This window comes from Anopheles coustani, chromosome 3 (genome assembly GCF_943734705.1).
Source record: "Anopheles coustani chromosome 3, idAnoCousDA_361_x.2, whole genome shotgun sequence".
NCBI classification, from domain to species: domain Eukaryota; kingdom Metazoa; phylum Arthropoda; class Insecta; order Diptera; family Culicidae; genus Anopheles; species Anopheles coustani.
Window position 1 is genome coordinate 65,248,626 of NC_071288.1, and position 22,651 is coordinate 65,271,276.

General features: G+C 38.0%; 1 protein-coding gene across 1 annotated transcript in view; it reads left to right on the forward strand.

The window, feature by feature from the left end:
- The window catches only part of LOC131265367 (small conductance calcium-activated potassium channel protein), a 114,310-nt gene that overhangs the window by 72,056 nt on the left and 19,603 nt on the right, over window positions 1-22,651 (forward strand). Inside the window, exons 2-6 of the mRNA XM_058267629.1 lie at window positions 1,631-1,767; window positions 1,844-2,072; window positions 11,402-11,497; window positions 13,619-13,935; window positions 14,006-14,110. Coding sequence (XP_058123612.1) covers window positions 1,631-1,767; window positions 1,844-2,072; window positions 11,402-11,497; window positions 13,619-13,935; window positions 14,006-14,110 — 884 coding nt within the window. The remainder of the gene's footprint in view (window positions 1-1,630; window positions 1,768-1,843; window positions 2,073-11,401; window positions 11,498-13,618; window positions 13,936-14,005; window positions 14,111-22,651) is intronic.

A 22,651-nucleotide genomic window follows, 5' to 3' on the forward strand; every position in this document is an offset into this window, starting at 1 on the left:
TAAAATTGAATATCTTGTTAAATTGCTTGATCTATCTCCACCGGGGATTCAAAATGCTGAAAAATTGACGCTGCTCTGCTTTTACTTTTACGCTTTAAAACATGTTTTCCATACGCGAACCATAGGACTTGTGCTTGGTACGAGTATCATTCAGTTAGATCCGACCTTCCGTAATGTTCGCTTAGCGTTTTATTGCAAAATGGTTCGTCGTTGCACCCGCTGCTGTTGCTGAACACGCTATATCGAAAGATGCTTAGTTCACTCCACCACAAATTAGCTGCTATGTGAAAATTGTAGCAAACAATATAGATATTTTTCAATAAACATAACCATTTCATGCACCATAGCTATAACATAGTCAATCAATCATTCCCTCTCGATATATCCTCGAAAAATTAATTTTCTGCGCACATAAAATCAACCAAAACTGTCTTCCTTCAAACAATAATCCGCGTTGATCTCCAATCCTTTAAATTTTCGTTTTTTTTTTCAATGCGACTATCTTTTCCATAGCTTCAATTAAATTCATTTGATTTTGGTCTGTACTTCGTACAGCATAAAGGGAAGCAAGCGAAATTTAAAATTGCCCAACTCCCACAATTTCCCCTCCCCTTTGCTTTTTTGATGCTCTCTCCAGGAGCGAAATAATGACGAATGAGCTCGCAGCAGCGCTTCCGGAGGGAAACTGACCACTACAGGTTCACACTGTGGTTGCACCGAACTGCAGCAATCCGTAATAACCAGTGCTCGCTGGCCGCAACCGATTGGTTTCGGATTTTCAGCTCACTTTTTTATGACGTTATAACCCACCCCGATAGCCTGCGGTCTACCGCTGAATTATAGCGTTTCTCTGCTACCACGCTAAAATAAAGCAGAACAGAAACATCTATAAGAGCTTCAGGAAGAATTCCTTCTAAACTTGCTACCCTTTTTTACTGAGGGAGAAAATTGTACGCCACTGGCTTTATTATGGTTTAGTTTTTTTTCACAAGTTGAGTTTTTGCTGAGCTTGTCTTTTTCTATTTCCGAGAAATAGGAGGCATACATTGCTTGTGCCTTTTCAATTTCAATTGTTTTATTCTCCCATTTCTGTTCCGGTGGGCTGTTTTTGCTCCCTTATGCACTCATTTAGGAGAAACTTTTTTTGTTCTCTTCTTTTTTCAAATTTTCATAGGGTCATACAAACGGGCAATCCTCGCCCTAGTATTTTTTCAGCCTTAAGTTATTATGTTTTATCATCTTTGATCGATTTTATTGATTCATTGTTCCTATTGGTAAAATCCCTCTAGTAGAATGTTGCATTGATTTTCACGTTGACCGCTTTACTCTCATGATTATCATTACAAACTCCATTATCACAAGCTGTCACCATATCATATTTCCCTCTCTCTTCCCAGTTACCCTTCTATTTCTCACCCACCTAAATCATTTTCACCAAATGAATGCTTTTCAAGTTCGCAGCGCTGGTAGTTATGAGATTAAAAAAAAAAGTTAGTTGTGGTTAAATCACAACAAAGGCTGGTGCGCACCTATTTGAACACGCACACCAGCGCACACCCAACACAGACCTCCCCTGCAGTCGCCCGCCGGTCACTAATGTGCGTTCCGCTTTTTTCGTCTATCCGCGCAGCTCCGAAAGCCTGTGTCCACGTTGTCGATTCCCGGCTCGATGAAGACACCGTGCGCCGGTAATCGGGAAACAGTATCGGCTGCATGCACAGAAGAAGCCGGCATCGCGCTCGTGGGCGTACACTCAGAGTATCCCAGGTGAGTTTGGGGGTTTTCCGGTACGACCAGTGCCGGTGGATGTGAACTAATCCGCTTGTCCCCTGTTCTCTCGCAGGTACATGGAGGAGCGAGGCCTGGGTGGCGGCGTCTGCAAAGGTCCCGGCACGATACAAGGTGGCCCCGGTCAGAAGCACAAACCGAATGTAGGATACCGGTTAGGCCGCCGGAAAGCGCTGTTCGAAAAGCGGAAGCGCATCAGTGATTACGCCCTCGTCATGGGAATGTTCGGCATAATTGTGATGGTGATAGAAAACGAATTAAGTAGCGCTGGTGTATATAATAAGGTAAGTGAAGGAGTGGAATGTAAGATTCAATAACTGATACATACTTTCCAGAAACCCTAACTTTTTTTGCATACATTTTGCAACGGCACATACTGACAGATTTTATTGTTTTGATGTAAATCTAATATTTTCTCGCAAACTCATTCCTTCCGGTCAACAAACCTCCGTAGTGAAAGCATTTGATTCATCAATAAAGTTTTGTATTAGTCGAGTTTAGGTTCTTATCATGGGGATTTGTGTTACTTGAAGATATACATTTCTTGTTGTGAACTATGGAACTGGAAATTTTGGTGAAAATTTTTTAAAAGGAAATTTAACGTTTAACACTAAATACGTTTAGGAAACCCTTTGTGCAGTTTCATGACAGAGCTTCTCAAATAATATAATTATTTTATTTTATTTTAATTATACTATTTTATTTTATCTTTTAATAAGAAAAATCAAATAAAAAATGTATAGCAATATTGGAAATGGCTATGAACTTCGAAGAAACAAGATTATCCATAGAAAAAGTATAAAATCAATGACCTCTGTATTGTTATCAATTGTTGTTTGTTAAACATAATCTAAAGATACAGATTAATCGAAATTTTAGTTTGACAATAACTATTAAACGCTTCTTGAACCTCAAACTTATCATAGATAGACAAATAATGAATTGAGCAGACGATCAAATATAAATATAATAACGATCAATTCAAAATATAATAAGGCTTCACCAAACTAAAGATAACATATATTTTATTTTGATTCCCGCTATGTATGATGCACATTTATTTAAAGAATGGTGATAATTTTTATGCATTTTACTTTGATTCAATGTATTACAGATAGAACTTGTCATGCCCATCCAACATCAAGTATTAACCCAAAGGTCCCGCAGAAAAGAACCATGTTGGTACGCGAGACTCTTAGAACAATTTCACCACCTTTTAACAGATCGAGCCCGACAGCGAAAACAAAAGGGTTTTCGTTCGTACGACCCAAACAAACGAAATAAAACTATTCAGTTTTTCCTACCCCTACAAAGCAGACAAATCCCATTACACTCTGGTACGACTTTTATTGCTCCAGTTCAAGCAAAACGAATGAATTTAGCATGAGCATTACCGATGTCAAAAGCTAAAGTGAAAGCCTGTGAACACATAAAACGAAAGCAGAAAAAGCGAACCAGAAAGCGAGTAGTCAGGAATGGTAAAACGAGTATTGTATTTTAATGTGAGCCGTCCCTTTTTTAACAAAGCGGCCAGCAATATACCACTGCAATGCTATGTGGGTTTTTAGGCGCGATTTTTGTTTTCAAATAAAAATCTCTTTTTACGCTCATTACACACAAACTCTGTTAAAGTGCTCTTGCTTAAACAAATCTCTAGCTTTTGATCTAATGACGTCAAACAGCAGTTGAAGCACATTGAAAATGATTACTTACTCGAAGCCAAATTCACCTGATGCTGTTGTTCATATAAATCATGTTTTATTAGACTGGATAAGATGCAAAATGAAATGATGTCATCGTTTTGGTATAGGATATAAGGAAAGACAGTCACGATCATTTTCGATCCCCTGCCGGTAACAAATTCGCTGACATGCAAAATCTGTGTTCTCATCTGGTTTCTGCAGAAGAGAATACGCACCACTCCAAAATTTAAGGACGAGTCCCCGAATCCACCCTAGCAATTACTGAAGACATAGGATTATCGACAGCAAAAGCCAATAAAAGTACCGAGCAGGAGAACCAGAATGGATGTCAGTAAACGTTAGTAGTCGTAAAAATATACGATTATTTCACGGTCAGCTAAGGACCGCTGGTCGCCATTAGCCCTTTCGGAGAAAGTGATCTACACAGAACTTGAACCGTATCGGGACACATCCAATCACAACATGGAGAACTCGTATGGCCAGCGTGCTCCCAAACGTTTACCAGAGGCATCCCAAATGTCACCCATGTCCACATGACATTCTCACCCGTGGGTTGCAAAAACCGATGTACGATTGTTAAAATTTCCCGTGCCTTCAAGAGGTACTATAGAAACCGCAAAGAGGTTCCTTTGAACCAAAGGTTGATTCGCTCGAAAGCGTTTTGTATTGAAGGGCATTTTATGTTTTCCTCTATTTTACATCTCCTTTGGGTTTCATAGCACTTTTGCTGAGCGAAAAAACAGCACGTACGTAGGTAACCATGTGAGGGGTTTTTTTTATCACTCCATCACTCTTACTTGCTATGGGAACTATTCACCACGAAGCCTAATCTGAAAGCAATCCAGCATCCACTCTGTACTGAACGTTTTATTGTTACTTTCTGTTTTAAAATGCTTCCACCGATCGCATTCCTATCCGATTAGTTTACTTTTGCACCAAACGAGTGTCCGGTTAGCAGAGTTTACCCAAAAAATGGACAAACATTCTTAGCCGTTTTTTATCGTGTAGTAAACCACTGAAAACATCCAAGAATGTAAACCAACATCGAACATACTTTTATTTAATTGTGGTGTAGATACAAGAATCATATATCTCTATACAATAGTCAAACGGACAGTAATAATATTTACATGAAAATAGTAGCGCTCAAAGGCACCAAATAGAAAAGCAAAACATATTATCGATGAATTAACTGAACTGAAATTTATAATTTTCAAAGTAGCGAGTTAGAAACACATTTTTTGTTGAATTTGTCAGTTATTTTAAAAGATTTTGAAAACATATTTTACCAATGCGCGCTATAAATCTAAATTGCGCTATAAATCTTAAAAACGTCAACACACAGATTAAACTCAAAGTGTACAAAACTTAATGCTTCTCATACATTAAATTAAAATAGACTCCTCCCCTAGCTCACTCTGGCTGTGAGCTTTGTTAAATTAACAATTAAACCACATTCAAACACCTCTGGCTAAGCGCACGTTATCGATCGTACGAGATTGAAATATTTTATTCTGATCCAATTAAATCAGGTTCCATCAAGCTGCCTAGTGAAAGGTTAAATTCAATTTATTCGATGTTGCTGTTCAATTTCATGTTGCTCGTATAATGCAGCACCCGTATGACTATGGCGTGTCTGAGCGGGGATATTATAATGGAGAATTCAATAGTATGCACACCAATTGATGCTCATGAACTCGTCGACCAGTTGCTTCTAGAGAAGGGGATACTTTCGATGGGCTGACAATTTGTCAGTTGTTGTAGACCACGAACAACATTTCAGGTTAACTTAGTATAGGTTAATTTATTTTAAATTATGCGTATACGCTTTTTATAGAAAACGAACGTTTCACTAAATCCCTATGGATAGAGTGTTCAATATCAACCAATTCGAATGTATTACGTTTCATGGCCCTTTTTTCATATGAAATGTAAATAAAAATAATTCTGATACGACTACAAATTTACAATTGAATTTGTCGCTTATTATTCCTTCCACTGAAACAAAATATTTAAATCGTATGCAACGCCAAACATGTGTTGAAACGGAACCCGGATTCTACCATCCTTGAAATTGGGCACATCGTATCAGTTACAGTAATTAATTATAACAGTCAGAATTGGTCAAAATATGCACAACGCACCCGAACGGAACTGAAATGTTAATAAGCTTCGACCACGTGCCGAAAACGGTTATACAATCCCCGTTTTCTCAGCACCGAACCAAAGGAGAAGGCGCAAAATGTCTATCGGTTATGGTATTTTATGCATCGTTAACAATGTCAGTGTCGAAATTTTCCGCTTGAACCAGGTAATTTGTGGCCAGAAGTTTCGAAGCGTTAAACGAACGAGACGAAATACGACAATGCAGCGCCGGCTTTGCTTTATTTTGCACAACAAACCGAATCTGGGGCACGTCACTTTCCATCAGAAAAATTAACGACCATCGAATTTTATTATTCCATAGCAAGCACCGTTTTCAATGCAGCCAAATGGTGCGTTACCGTTCGGAATTAATTTCGAAAAACGTCGAAATCCAAAAAAGAACATTTTGGCACGGCACTCGGCTCGGAGGCTCTTCTAGACCAGTCGTTTTGGTTCGATGTGTTGACATCGATGAATTAATAAAACTTCTGCGTAAAATGTTCCCCCATTTCAGCAGCAATAGATCGATTTGATGCGGCATTCTTCTTTCGCCCGACACAAGACCGAACGAGAACAGTTTTCTGAAGACTTTTAGCCTTACACTTGAGCGAAATTTGTGGTCACACCAACACTTTTCTACCGTGTCCGATTTCAATTTCACGTTGAAAAACCTAGCTGCAAAGAACGATCGAAAAGAAAACCGTCTCTCCTAGACACAACTTTCGCAATAAATCTGGCACGTAAACGGAAAGGTGTACCGGGCTAGGACTGCAGCCGGGAAAACAATAAATGAACCCATTCACACGCCGTCGCTCACGATGCGGTAGAGACCACCATTTCCGAGCGAAACTAATTTTTCCTTGTCATGCGGGTCGGCACTTTCAAGTCGGACTGTGTTTTTGTTTCTCAAATGTGTTAAAATTTCCCGATAATGACATTGGTAAAATATAGCCGTCCTTTAACTTTTCACAGCACGTACACTCGATACAAGTATGTTGCATCGTTCGCGAAGTAATAATGCGATGCCATTTTACTAGTACAAAGCAGTTGTGTACTGTTCTAAAAATTTGATTGTCGGTTATCTCAATTTCTACTTTTAGGAAATATTCCTATAAAATTCCTAAAGTTTATAAAATAATATTATAGATGTAGATACAGTCGACAAATACTTCCAATTGTTTTTTTGACTCATACCAAAATATAACCAAACACAGATGTCACCTAAAAACCTTAAAAGATAACAGCTATATTCTCCGTGGTAAAAAAGAAGTTGCTTTCAAAACAACGCTTAAACTGCGTCGGGTCGGAAATGAAATCTCAACACTGGCCGAAACATCCAAGGATCATCCTTAAGTCGTTTAAACTTTATCGAAAAAGGACTTCTAGGACAAAGGCATCGTTATACCGAAACAAAAACACACACACACTATCTGGAAAAAGAAAAACAAGATTTTGGCTAGCTACTGGAACTCCACAATGCGCAGTAAGCAACCTAAAGGTGACGGGAGGGTACTAGGTGAAGCATCCATTAAATGAATTTATAGTTTTGCCACAGCCTGCCTAGTGTCCGGATTGTGCAAAGTTGAACAAACAGTATCATAAAAAATAAACAGCCAGTCGGACCAGCCTTTCGGAAGAATCACCACAAGCATACAAATGAACATGGATGCTGTTTGACTTTCATCGATTCGATTGCCGACCATTTTTTGCCGAGCGCGATCTGACTTGTCGCAGACGAAGCGTCATTTGAAACCCTTTTTTTTATTGACAAGAATCACATGAGAAGGGACAGATATTATGTCTCGCTTTGAGACAGCGACGTTTAAATACAAGATTTGATCAAGATATGCTTAATATATATGCTTAATATATATATATGCTTAATATGTGTTTTTTATGTTTTAATTGAAACTCAAAGTGAGTTTTATTTAATTCAAAATTCTGAACATACCTTAAATAATATCCCAAATCAGGGATAACATAAAGGACGATCCAGTCCTTTTCATTGAACCACATTCTAAATTCTTTCTCGAGTAATTACGTATGCCGTTACAAGATATGTTTAACATATAAATATATAAAATGCAAACACGTTTGTACTTAAAAATAAACATGGAAATAACAGAATGATCACAGAGCGTAAATCACTGTCACGCTGCTGGGCAGGCCAATCTAGTGCTGCACAAAAATGAGCGTTCAGAATAATGGTACCATTTTTCAAACACCATTGAATCATTATCGTTCATAACTATCTCGCCTGGATGATAAATTCCATATCTGATGCAAAACGTCATCTCTGACAAGAACGATAGTTCTTCATTTCGTGCCCTTACATCGAAACACGAAACGTTTGTTGCAACTTTAGATCGTCTTGAAAGCGGGCGAAATGTTAACGTTTTCTTTACATGTTATTTATTTTGCTGCTCCATTGCGCCTGGCCTCGAGCAAACAACAATACAACTGCTCGTACAGCGGCACGGCAGGGCAAAAAGTTAGAATAATGATACAATAGATTAGTCTTGAGAGAGCATTCTGCCGCCCCATCCCGAGAGTGATTGGCCCTAGGCAACGCAAACGGAGCGGAGCCAGAGTGCAGCATACGGTTAGGTTGCTTCTTCACCCGGCGGGCTGCAGCATAATGTAATGCAGTTAGCCGAACTGGGTCAAACGAGAACGCGGGTGAGAAATATGATAATAGAATAAATTGTTGTGATAAATGTACGTCTATCGCTCGTGCGGAAAACCGTTCATCGGGATCATTGTTTTCCGCCCGAGTCCTGCTGCCCGTTGCTACATTTCGATAGTCCAGAGCCCTCCCCCCGAGCGAATCGAATGTGGCGGAATAAAATATGCAAAAGGAAATTTATTTATTTCCTCCATCCCCTTGCGACCCGTTTCTCCCCATTCGGACGGGCGTTGTAAAATGCAGTGTTTAGCACATGCTTGAAACGATTTCCCGTCACGAAGTGCTGCCGTTGCAGCTGCAGTCCGCTGCTTGTGGCGCTGGCAGGAAACATTGAAATTTCAATTACTCCTCCAGACTTCCACCACTGGAGTGGCCTTTTCCGGAGCTACTTTGGGTAATGGAATACGGCATATGATACAGCGGCATTCTGGACTTCTCTCATGGCGAAAAGCAACCCTCTTAACAGCCTGAAGCTACGGCACGGAAGCGGTTGCGTGCGACGGGACGGAAATAGATCATAGACACTTCAACACGCACATACGATCGTGACACGACCCATCATCAATTTCCATTCAAGAAACGTCGTGATTTCTTGCTTCGATGTCACATCGCACAACTCCTGAACTTTATTACCATGCGGACCCCGTAACAACATACGTTCTATATTTCTTCTAGCACTAAACATACCACAGCATCAAAATGTCCAATCCCTTCCAAAAAACATAGGTCAATTGAGACTGGTTATAATATGTTTGTGTATTTATTAGTAAAATTCATAATGCTTGAACAAAACGAAGGCTCACTCAGACTAACTTTTACATAAAACACTTTCCACTAGAAGCCACTAGTAAATAAATAAATTGTCTATTATTACTTTTATTACTTTTAACAAAATCTTTCTACATAGCAACAATATCCAAAACCCCTTTCCTTCTGTTGGTTTCACCATATGGTTTAAAACATTTATTTGCATTTTTTATCCAAATAAAGTATGTTTCATTGTTATTATAATTATATACGTCAACTGCAATGTTTTAAATTTGTTACAATTTTTTTGTTATGGTCGTTTGAGCTTTCCAGCAATAGGGTAATTTAGCCACAGCTAGTCTTTATAGCCTAGCTTCAACGCGGCCACATTGGAAACCGTTTCTTGCACCGCCGCACGGAGGCCACCGAACCGACGTGAAGTTGGTGGCTTCGTAAAATATGCTCCAATATTATTTATAAACGAAGGGCAATTAGCAAAGAGCTATTTTGTACACATACATAATTGGTGCTGCTCCGGTGGGTAGTAAATACACACGCACGTCCGTGCCTCTGTTACGACGATGATGACGCTAACGCTGACGATGATGTTGTTTAGATCCGAGATCGCTTTCAAAGGAGCTAGATCCGGTTGTTATTTCTCGTTCTCGGCGCAGGCAGTGGCGGTTAAGTTAACCGACCGGGAAACAATAACAAACATCCGCCCAGATGTACCGTGCGGGTTTTCCGGTACCATCGCAGACGGGAAGGGTTTTCCTATACGATGGAAAATTGACCCTTGGTCAACCACCGTGTATATGGCTGTTTTCAAACAGCAGACACCGAGCTGAGGGAGTAAATATCTGCTACATCATACGTACATATCGCAATAGTCTACATCCATCATGTGAAATTTAAATTTCTCACCTCGAACCCTTGTAATGGAATATTTTAGGAGCCCGGTACGTTGAGCTCTCCCCTTCGAAAGCCCGAGTGAGGCGGTAATAAATAACTAGTCTCCCACGAGGGAACTTATAACCAAACCGACCCGACACATTACTTTCGCCCGAGCCACTGCGAGCACTAATGGTTGGTAATCATATCAGAGAAACATAATCGTTGGAAAAGCTATCACTCAACTGGTGATGGCGCAAATAATCAGGGCTAATGGAATGCTGAAAATGGCGGTGGGAAACGACATGGAGGGTGAATGGAGAAGCCCGCTGTTCAAAGATATGGTACACAAGAAATGGTGTTGTGGTTTCTGTTCATATCACCCGGCGCCCGGTGAGTGTAGAAACTAAATGTCTGCAAAATATGTGTACAAAGGGATGCAAAAGGGTTAAACAATTCGAGCATGATGTATATGTGGAACATCAATTTTCCCGCTTTTCAATTCAATTGATTCGTGCCATCCTGTTCAAGGACGAACGCGGGTAAATGAACAGTGTCCCATTCGAGGCTAGTTGAATGCGCATGAATGCTCATCTAAACATTATGTGGAGATTTGAAGCGTATCATTTCCATAAAATCAAGTAAATTATTCTATGGAAATTGACCTGATTGAAACAACATTAGCTCGTTTGATTGACATTACGTTGAAGAAAAAACTATAGTCGCGATGTAAATACAATCGGTTGCAAATGAGCGATTTATTTAGAATGTAAATTAATAATTACCACAAAAAGATTATAAAATACTTCATTTAAAACTGTAATGATTATGTTTTTCAAGTATTTCTTATGTAGTAACAACCACCAAAATAATCAGACTGTCATCAGACTGATCATGAGTTGTTCAAATTTTTTACTACGAATTAAAATGTACAAACCAAATATTTTTATTAACCGTAACTTTAACAACACACTTACATGCGTTATGCATCACCTTTCCTTTTCTAAATCAAAGCATTTCCAAAAACACCATAACTCAACGCCGACTCGCTTGCTCAACTAGCTTTTCTTTCAACCGTTCCCGTACAAAAGGGCGACCTATTTCCGGTACCATGTTTTCTTTATGACGAATCATGCCATTAATCTCACGATCAATCTTAATGATCCTTTTGTGCTGATTTCCGGGATAATTTGATTAGGGCACGCTACGCAGATTCACCATATAATCACATTACGGTAGAGGCGTATCCTCAATTTCCCACTTCTATCTAGGTCCATGACTGTGACGATAATTAATCTTCGACTTTCACTCATACCCCGGCAACACTCCGGAACACGCACTGAACCAACACTATACGACATAATTCTGATTTCCTAATTTTAACCGGATTGCCGTGCCTTTTGACTTACACTCTTTTTTCTCAACTTACTTTCATTTGCAGGCATCTTTTTATTCGACCGCTTTAAAAACGTTAATATCCGTATCGACTGTGATTTTACTAGGGCTTATCGTAGCCTACCACGCCTTGGAAGTTCAGGTAAGTGAACAAGTATTAAGAACGTACAGCTTCCATATATTAAAGAAAAAATTCTAAACAAAAAGGCCGATATTGGAAAAAAACAGAAGGGCTCCTCGCAAACGATTTCTCCTGCGCAAATTATTCAAAATAACATCAAACTTGAGTACTTGCGTTTTACAACTGCTCTCCAGTATGTTATAAATTTCATACATTATAGTTATTAGGCCTCTATAAAAAGCTAATGCGATATCAGTATCAATTCTGATTGATGAAACTAAAATGTTCGCTATCAATTTGAAAAATATTCCATACTCGAGAATTTTATACAAATAGACAACAGCAGACAAAGTCAGTTTGTTAGGAAATGAGACATTGTTTAATAATTTTTCATTTAGTCGACCTTTAAGATTCTTAGAGGTACAACATTTGACATGCAATCAAAATCATTAGTTTTAGAAATTTATCATATGATATTTATATCCAAGAAAAGAAAGTTCCGTATATTATCTGAAAGTCACATATTTTACAGTCACTACCACCTTGCATAAAATGCTCGCAGAAGATGTGTTTATTTTTGCTAGCTTTTTTAACAATACACGAGTCTTTGTTGATTTTGAATGACATGTTCAAGTGCACTTCGTAACAAGTTAAACTTTATAGCAAAAAACATCATTACATAAATCTTTCACACCAATATGCAGTCTGGTGTAATTAAATGTCACCTTAGTTTCGATTTGCTAGCAAGAGTTCCACACCGACGCACAACTACCGACATGCGGTTCGTTTGGCAGTTGGTCATCGGGGTTGCGGGTTCCATCAGCCCGACCTCGTAAATAAATCTGGAAAATTTATTACTTGTGCTCCGAGCACACACCGTGTAAAACAATATTCATGGTGCATTCTTTGAACCCAAACACACCCACACAAACTGCTGGACGTCTCCTTCACGAGACGCAGCCAAAGACCGCACAATAATCCGGTCATAGAAAATACCGGGACAACGACTCTATAAAACTGACTTAATGAAAATTTCAAAATTTACACCACAGCTCCCCGGTCTTCTATCGTTTGCCGCCCTAAGAATACGATCCCAACAGTACGGTAGCAGGAGACATACGGAAATTGGCCGTACGCCAGCATTAATCGTACAAACTGGGCCAGCATTTTTGCTTGCTCTTTTTTAAGCTACGGTAGCAGCAATGGAAGGATGCCGAAACCGAATCATAATGCTTTCATACCGTATGCTGTACGAGTATTCCGGATGCCAGAACAAACATCCACCGGAGGTGAACTGATGGGAAATTATGTGTTCCGTACACAAGCGCTCTTGACGATCCTCCAAAATAGTTGTGAACAAAATTAGGGTCATCGTTTGCCTTCATATTTCTCCATGTTAATGTCTGATCTACCTTGCCAGCTAGATGGTCGAGTGAGTTTAACAGCTGTATGTACCTTGACGTATGCTGATCTCGATGTGCCTTGAAGGGTTTGAAGTCACAGTATAATGTTTGTAATTTCAAGTGCAAACGATTGTTTTATGAGACAAACGCTTTAGGAAAACCACGAAAAAGCAAACCTAGAATTTAACGTGGAAATGACTACACCGAGATGCTACAAAAAGAAACAACACGCACATACGTCACTTTCTAGGTGACAATTTTATGCAAAAAAAAAATTTTTTTTTAACAGAAAATATGCAAAAGAACGGGTGACTAACGCACCGACAACTAGTTTTTAACGCATGTCTTCGAAAAAAGAAAATGTAATGTTTTAAATACAATAATACGTTAAATCCGGGGGGGGTCCGCGACAGCCGAGCGGTAGCACCGGTTAGAAAAATTGGCCCATGAGCGCAAAGGCTCACCACCTCGACGGCGTGGGTTCGAATCCCAACCGAGACCGGACCCTCCCCTGTACGAGAGGACTGACTATCCACGTACAACAGGGAAACAAGTCTCGTAAGCCCTTAACGGGGGGGCAGGCATGACCAACAAGCTCGTTACGCCAAAAGAAGACATTTTGAAAGAAGAAAAGAAGAGATTTGCCGTCGAAAAGAAGAGATTTTGAAAGAGAGCAATTTACAAATATTCATCACATTAATTCTCTCTGTTTCTTTCTACACTCTTCCCTTTCTGACAGCTTTTTATGATAGACAACTGTGCAGATGACTGGCGAATAGCGATGACCTGGCAGCGAATGAGCCAAATAGCTTTAGAATTACTAATCTGCGCGGTGCATCCCATTCCAGGTCAATATTATTTTCTATGGACTACCAAATTAGCTAATAAGAACAAAGCCATCGGGGGTGAACTAGTTCCGTACGACGTCGCGTTATCTTTGCCAATGTTCCTTCGTTTGTACCTGATATGTCGTGTGATGCTGTTACATTCGAAACTATTTACCGATGCCTCGTCTCGTAGTATAGGTGCGCTAAATCGAATCAATTTCAACACTCGGTACGTATCCAACCACCACCGACGCACGCGGAACATTAGCTAACGAAGCTCATTTGGTTTGCATTTGCAGATTTGTGCTGAAAACACTAATGACAATATGCCCTGGGACGGTTTTACTAGTGTTTATGGTTTCACTGTGGATAATCGCATCGTGGACCCTTCGGCAGTGCGAAAGGTAATTATCACGCTTTCTACACCACCACACTGTCTCGCTCTTTCTTCCTCTCCCTCTCTTTCTCTCTTTCTCTTTCCTGCGCTCTGTCTTTCACATCTTTTCTGTATCTCTTCGTCTATCGCTCCTGCTCCTTCCGCTGGTTCATTGTCATGTCAATCTCTACTCCTTTCAAACACATTCTCTGTCCGCCTGTCTATCTCTTCTACTCGCTCACACTACTTTGTCTAACCCTTACTAAATGTCATTAGAATTTGTGTACAACCACCTACCCCCATCCACAAACCCCTTCTCTTTACCCGAGTTGTCATGTTTTCTTCTGTCAATTTGCTGTTTTTGGTTTGTTTGTTTCGTCTCCCAAGTTATGTCGGTCCAATTGTTCTGTGATTAGTCAGTTTGGTAGAATTCGTGTTTTTTATCGACCTTCATTGAACTTTAAATTTCAGTTGAGCTATTCCGTTTTTTTATCAATTGGTAATAATCAATTTTAAACGACATTTACCGAAACGTAACATAAACTTAATCTTTCATATATCTAAAACGAATAAGATTAATATAATTCTGACATATTCTAAACACATACTTACAAAGTGATATACAGACCACTTGCTTTGTGAAATTTTTTGCCAGCTTTGGATAGCATTTAATGGCACAAATATTGTTTTTATGCACCGTATCCTTTGATGAACACCAACTCGATGACATTCTTTGCCAAAATTACGTTCAAATTCAAAATAACGTTTGTTTCTTTGATACATTTTTTTCCGATAAACTTGCACTTTCCTGCTACATTATGCATTTTTCATTGTAGTTGTACGTCGTCGCTAAATATTACGCTAAATATAAATATAATTCTTAATTATTTTGTTTCTCTATGTAATCTCCAAACTTTGTTATACGTTATCATAGAAATGTTATCTAAATTCAACCACTGTTATTCATAATTTCGATGTTATCCTAGTTAATATATAATTCGAAGTTTTAAATGTCTATTTCATCAGCTATCGAATTGTCCGTGAATGAAAATCTAAACCGAGTTAAACTTATTCAATTATTAGTTCTATGCAATACAAGGTGTCACGTAACACAACTTATCCCTTCATTGAAAACGTAGTTTGTTTAAAATTAACCTGCACTAAGCCCTATTTTTAAAAATTCTATAATTTAATATGTTTTATTTATTTATTTATTTATTTTTCCATACTAACTGAAGACACTGTGATCTTATTCTTAGTTTTGCATTCCTCTTTTGCACAATTCTTCATTACTTTCATCTACCTAAACAATATGCCCAAGTTGTACACTTTCTCTCCTCCGCTTTTAAAAGCTTCGTCACACTCGAGCTCCTTCGCTATAAATGTTGGACTTTAGAACTTGTACTACGAACAACTTATACTTAAATCACATTTTAAAATTATCAAAGAAATCAACCAACCAATGTATCCACGAGTCGCAAACGGTTAATTAAAAAATGTATAGCACTTTTAGACATGATCGATGTCATCGGGTATGGTAAATAAAATGAGTTATACAATATAGGTAAAATTTACTCAAATGAGTTTACTTCCCCAGTTCTAAGCCCGAAATTGAACGGACATATATACGTTCTTATCAGAAATAACTCTATTTATCAAGTCCGTGCGTTGTAAATATTTACTACGATTCGTGTTTATTGTTTGTAAAAAAATGTGATCCTTGTTGTAAGAACTAAGACTATTTATTGAATTGTTTAGGTATTTATCAGCATTTTACGTGGATTGAATACACGTTGTCGTTGTCATAATCGATGCTGTTAATACTACCTTAATTGGAATGCTTCTATCTCATCAATGATTTGCTAAATTTTCTCTAGTGCAGATACGTGCCCGATAACGTTAGTTCTTTTAATCAAAAAAAATGTATGATTGAAAGATAAAAATTGAAGTATGAGAAGCATATTTTTTTACTTCACAAAATTTATTTTTATATTCAGTAAATGAGGTATTTTGTTGCATTTTTTAGCAACAATTTAAAGAATTATAGCTTATGATAATATTTGTTCATATTGTTATTTGAATTTGTTACTATCGCTTTATTTTATTTCTTGAAGCCAAAGCAATCGCTTTTGTTGTTGCACACATAGTTTTGATGCAGAAACTAAAACATTTTCCTGAAACATATTTGCGGATACATGTTATATTGCGTATTTCAAGCTGAAATACATTTAACCTCCATATGAAGTCATCTAGCTTATCGGTAGTAACATTATGCAAGGTCGTGGCAAGGCACCAACCCAATTGACCATACTCTACCTACCAATACCCAAACGCTGCAACACGAAACAACGTGAAATAAACTATTGTCACAAAAACACTATCAAGATACTGGACTAGATTGGCTCGACAAGCATAAGCCAAATATTGCAACGGAGGCCTATCGTGTTCCATTGCATCTCTCGAAATGCATTGCAAAACCCCAAAGCGACACCCAGAGAGAGAAAAGTTGCAACTACACATCGACACCGGACACCATGTTCAATGGTTATCATAATTAGTGTAATGTAGCATGAAAGCGATAATCCATTTCCGGATCAAATTGGCCTCCGGATAATGCAGCTCATGCTCGGTATGGTTTTATTCGATTGCTCTTTTTTTTTGGCAAATCAAAGCTGTGCACTTGTATCTGTATGGACCCGCTGACCCAACCAGGTGTATTTCGAATTACGTCTCTTCCTATCAGTTTACCAACAGAACAACCGTGGCCGTACCGACTTCATTTGGCGTTTGTTCAATGAGGATGGAACTTGGAGAGCTCTTTATACAGGGCGACTACTGTTTTAAACCGCCAGCACATACACATACAGGCTCAAATTACACGTTCAGGACAATGATTTAATGTATCATTTTCCCACAGCCACTATCTACTACATGAAGGCGTTGCAGTAAGCCCCCCTTTACTCTTCACTCGAGCAGAAAAGCCGCCGTTTGTGTGAGCAGCCTATTTTTCCCATACAAACCCTTTCGTTGGCTCTTTCAAGGACCTGTGTGAGGGAAGAAAAAAGAACAGACATCCTTACTATCCAACAACACTTTGTACCCTTTTGCAAATGAAAAGCGCATTCTGTGTAACGGTATCATCTGCGCAGAAACAGCTGAGATGATGAACACAGTATAATTATGCTGTGAGTACACTTGTGAATAAGTCACAAGAGCGTGGCATACAAAGTTATTATGGTGATGCCATCAGCTCTAGTGGTGAATGGAGACCATGGGCCATGGAGGTTTCTTTTCTTTTTAAGGCTTCCGAGACTCAGATGGTCACGTGTCTGCCCGTCTAGTACTCCCAACTTGTTACGTGTGTGGAAAAACTTCGTCCTGTGTCTGCCGTCCTGAATGATCCTCTTCACAATTAAAAATAATGTTTATTCTGTATAATGAGATAATTTCAAGACGGAAATATACCAACAATGCCATCGAGAAATGAATCCAATCCATTTGCTCAGACTACGGCGTGTTTGTATGTTGCCTAACATGCAATGACAGTTAGGTTTACTAAAGTGGTTAAAACGTAATGTAAGAATTTTGCAAGAAAATTACAACCTGGAGGAAGCCCCATGGATCCATCACCATCCATCTAGACGATCGGTCACCCTTTAGCGAGCGTTTGGTACGTGGGAATGCAATTTGTTTCAGAGTACTGCCTGCAGCAGCTGCAACATTTTGGCCTAACTGCCACTTTCTTACAACAGTCAATCTTCGTTAGTGTCAGAGCGAATAGTGCAAAAACTCGAAATCAATACTTTGCACGATTTTCCATTGACAGTTGGCAGACGGAAGCCAAATGGGCCAAGTTTCGAATCACGCTTCAGACCGTCTATGTTCCAGCTATGTAGGGCACATAAAATAGTACGCTACTTCTCGTTCATCAAACGCGCCGTTGGCCTGTAAGATTGGTAATTGTTTTCATCCTGTGTTCTTTACATTTCTTCGCCGTAGACATGTTATCCTCGCTTGAAATAAGTTGTACTAAAGTTGTACCAAAGAACACATTTGTTAAACACGTTAATAATATAATATACACAACAATAAAACCTTCGTCTGTATCATTTACATTGCAATTGTAATGGATGGAGACGCCTGGTATTTTTTTCAAGGGAGTATGAAGACGCGTGGTATCTTTGCAAGTCATTTTTGTCGATTTACACTGCAACTATATCAAAGGACACAGGTATTTCGAAACATTTAAAAACCAGTAAAACTTAGTCTTTTACATTGTAGTTTGATTTGATGGAGGCGCCTGGTGTCTCTTTGATAAGGTAATGGAGACGCCTGGTATCTTATGAATAAAAGCATTCAAAAAAATATAATTTGAATAATCCCGTTAAGAAAGGATAAATCATCCATTGAATAATATTTTTATCTTGTGCCATCAATTGTAATAAAGAAATTTCAACCACAATAATAACCAATAATTAATGAAAATCCGTTTTGAAATGCATGCTCGCTATTATGTGTTCTATACAGACAGGTTTACCAAACGTTTTTGTATATAGAATCAAAACGGATGCCCTTGCATATCTCCCAAACACACAAAACGACAATCATACGTTTGCTCGATTATCAAGCAGATCACATTTCTTGGTCAACGGAAGCATAGTGTCGTGCTGATTGTCACTCACCATTAAATTGTAGTTCCACTGGCAATAATGTTTCCGTTTTTCCGGTTGCTTTGCTCTAATTCTACTACCTCTACCCCTACGAGTGAAGCTATCTTCATCAGCTAGCACAAACACCGTAACCAATGAAAGGTCTATCGTCGTTGGCCGGTATCCAACATCGACCGGACGTCGTGATGGTGTGTCTTTATTCCAATTAATTTCTTCCGTTTCCTCTACATACGACCAAACAAAAGGACATATTTTATACTTGTGTATGCATAATCAGATTTGAACAAAAAAAAATACAAAAAGTTATCAATCAACATCAATGTGCCTTTATTCGATTAATATGGACCATTGTCAAGCGGTGTATTGTACACCCAAATATAATGTAAAATATCTTAAGCCAAATATTTATTTTATATGTACATATACATACCCTATGATACCCAATGACGAAGAAGTTGAAACGGTAAAAAGCAAAACTGCTTACCAAGAAGGATCCTAAAACTAAACCGATTCGTGATTTTTTTTTTATCATCTCTGAGCCACGCACCGACAAAAACCACGTTCGAAGCAAACGAAAGTGAAATCCAAAACACCGACACCGAAAAAACACCTCATTAACATTCATAATTTCTTAAAGAAACGTTTTATGCAAATGAATTGTGTGGTCCGTCCCCGTTTGCGTTAATTTCGTAGTCGGCTTCAGGGGGCCTACGACTGGTTGACGCTAAGGGAAAATTGATAGCAAAAAAGCTTTAAAGCGTCAAACTGCTTTGAGAGGAGTTTCTGCATAACAAAAAAAAATAGATGTGCGTCCAAAATAAAAACGCGACACATAGACATCAGGAACTCGGCTCGTTCCTTCAACCTTCACAAATGTTAAATTAAAATTTTAAACGTCTTGAAGTGAATATTAATTTGCTTCATTCTGAAGATAAAGCTTATCCAGCAAGTAGAAAACAGCTGTAAAAATTTAAATTAAAAACTCAGGATTACGTGATATTATAGACCAGACCCAAAATGCTATAGACCTTTAGTTCAATTCTTCTCATTCAGAAAATACCCTCGCATTGCACAGTCTAAATTTGCTTTGGTTAAAATTAATGTATAGCTAGCTGCACATCAAAACATACTTGTTTTATTTTACGCATCATTCTAACATAGCATCACGTAATAGGCAGCTTTGCTAAGACACAAGTTTAGTAGAGAAAAAGCGATTACAAAAAAACACTTGTCTGAAAACCCCCTTTTCTACCTTGTCAATATTTATGAAAAAGCATTCTTTGACCCAAAAACTAAGAGAGTCCAGCATTTTAAAAGAATCGAATCTTATTTCTCATACCATTTGGTCATTTATGATTGATATAGAACAAAACTAACCTGCAGTCAATATGCTACTGAATTTGATCTTATTATGAATATCTTACATGTGTCTTCACTCGACTATCTGATGCACCATGCACGATCTAGATTCTCGTTTTTTGACCCGTCGGCTTATTTTTTATGCCGCATATGCCATCGGCCATCTGACCTTTACAAAAAATATGATTTTTATATACAGCCTTGTCCATGGCTTGTTTAGATATTTCAAATAGAAAAAAAAGAAGACATGGCAGAAGAATCGCTCCTTTTTTCATCGTCTGGCAAAAACTCATACCAAGTACAAAAGATCACATAAATATTGAGTATATAAAGTGAAATGTTGCTGCATTGAAATTTCAATTCGAACTTATGGAAAATTGTTTTACATAAGTACACAAATGATAACTTTGATAAAATGAAATTAAAAATGTTTTTGCATGCATTTTTCAAATTCTTGGAAGTGAAATCTATGTCTTTCTTCAGGAGAAAAATGTATTCGTCATATGTTTTATTGATCTTATATGCTGTGTTTGTATGATGAGTTTTCTTAAAGTAATCATTATCTCTCAAACTATAGAGATCAAAATCAGCCAAGAAAGCTATTTTATACAATGATAAAGTAGTTTCGCATATCACACATGTATAACATGTAAACAGTTATATATAGCAACTGTCCAGCTTTTGCTCACAATGCACCGCTTGTAAGAGCGATCACTGTAGAATAAAAATACAATGGAAAAATCTGTATCAAACAGTAACAGTAACACGAGCGACACTAAGAAGGATTTCCTCTTTTTTTATTCTAAAACACAGATATTAAAAAATCAAGTGATCAATATTATAGTTCAATAAACAATCACTGAAATATCGTAAGAATGTATCTCTAATCCCATTCCTATACTATAGTGTGCTTGGTAAAAGCTTTGGTTGAAGGGTATTCAAGAACAAAGTACACACCACCATTTACACAAAATTCAGACAATTTATTTTACTATCGAACACTACAACAGAAACAAAAACCTTGTCGACAGCTATTCGTGCCGATATTGAATATCATTGATTGATTGAAAATGAAACTTTAGGTGCTAAAAACGTCCGCTAAGATGGAAATAAATTACAGTCAGCGATAATTTTTTTTTACAAAATGACATTGCTACCCCATCAAAGCTTCATGTCATGTTGACGATGTTGACGAGAAAGTGTCATTTTTTTAAACTCGTTCAAATTAATCTTTTTCGAATTGCATTCCTTTCCCTTTGTTTTTATTCAATTATAATCATCATTTCCCATTCAGTTAGGCCATGCCTTGCATTATAATTTGTTTGAATAATTTTTATTTACTCTTTTGCCAGCTTCTTCTGCGTTCCCTGTTCATTCTATTCTGTGTATCCTTTGCATTATTTTTTCCATTCTTGGCTTTTCTTTTCCTTACCCTTTATCTGAACTCAACATCAGATCAGTCATCATCAGCAGGCTTTGTTCCCCTACATTATCTACTGTTCTTCTCATGTGCCGCATCTTTCTCTTTCTATCTCTGTCGCTCATCATATAGCCTTTTGGAGACTATCTTTTTGTTTTGTTTTAATTTAATTTTAATGATTATCTTCCATTCCTACATTGTGATGATATGATAATACGGTTTAATTTTTTCAGTGTTTTATATGTGTTCATTGTAATAAATTGAGAGTGATCCGTGTCTCGTTCATTATAATGATGAATGTTGATCAGTTTCAGTTTCAGTATTATTTCTCCTCTCGGTTGAGTGAGCTACACGTTCGTTCATCCGTTTGCTGTAAGAAGTCTCTTATGTCTTAGTCTCTGTGCGCTCATCAGTAAACATGTGTCTCAATTCTCCATCCATGTGCCTAACATCATAACTACTAGCTGTCTGCTCTATCCTCTTTGTGTGTAAACCTGTTTCACGCAACATTCGAATGAATATGATCCACCACCTAGAGGCATTAGGTGATGGCATGCATCTTAAGAAAGGTTTTTTTAAACAGAATCCTTCATTTCTGTTGCTTACACTATGATAGTATGTTGCAAGATTGGCACTGCACAATGTTCGTTTAACTTTAATTTTGCGTTGATGTAACCATGTTTTGATAGATGCAAAACATATTCATTCGAGATGATTGCCATTCTATTATCTACATGAAATTAAATTACCTAATTTGTCAATAAAAATGAGACAACAAAGTCAAATTCTATTCTAACATGCGTTGCTTGTTGTTTCTATACACCACGTTATCTCCATCGTGTAAACACCACCATCATCACAACCACCAACACCACCACCACAACTACACTATACACCACGAATTATGATTCACGTTGTGCTCCTGTTGAACAATTGTTGTATGCTACTCGATGGATTGAATTGAACATAATTACATGTTATCGTAAAACAAAAACAAAATGCAACCATTCAACATCCAACCTACGGCAAAACAAACGGTCGATTCAAAACGAATCGTGCACTTGTTGAAACATCTCTTTCTGTATTGTTTTACAAATCTTTTACCCGGGTTTTGTCGGTG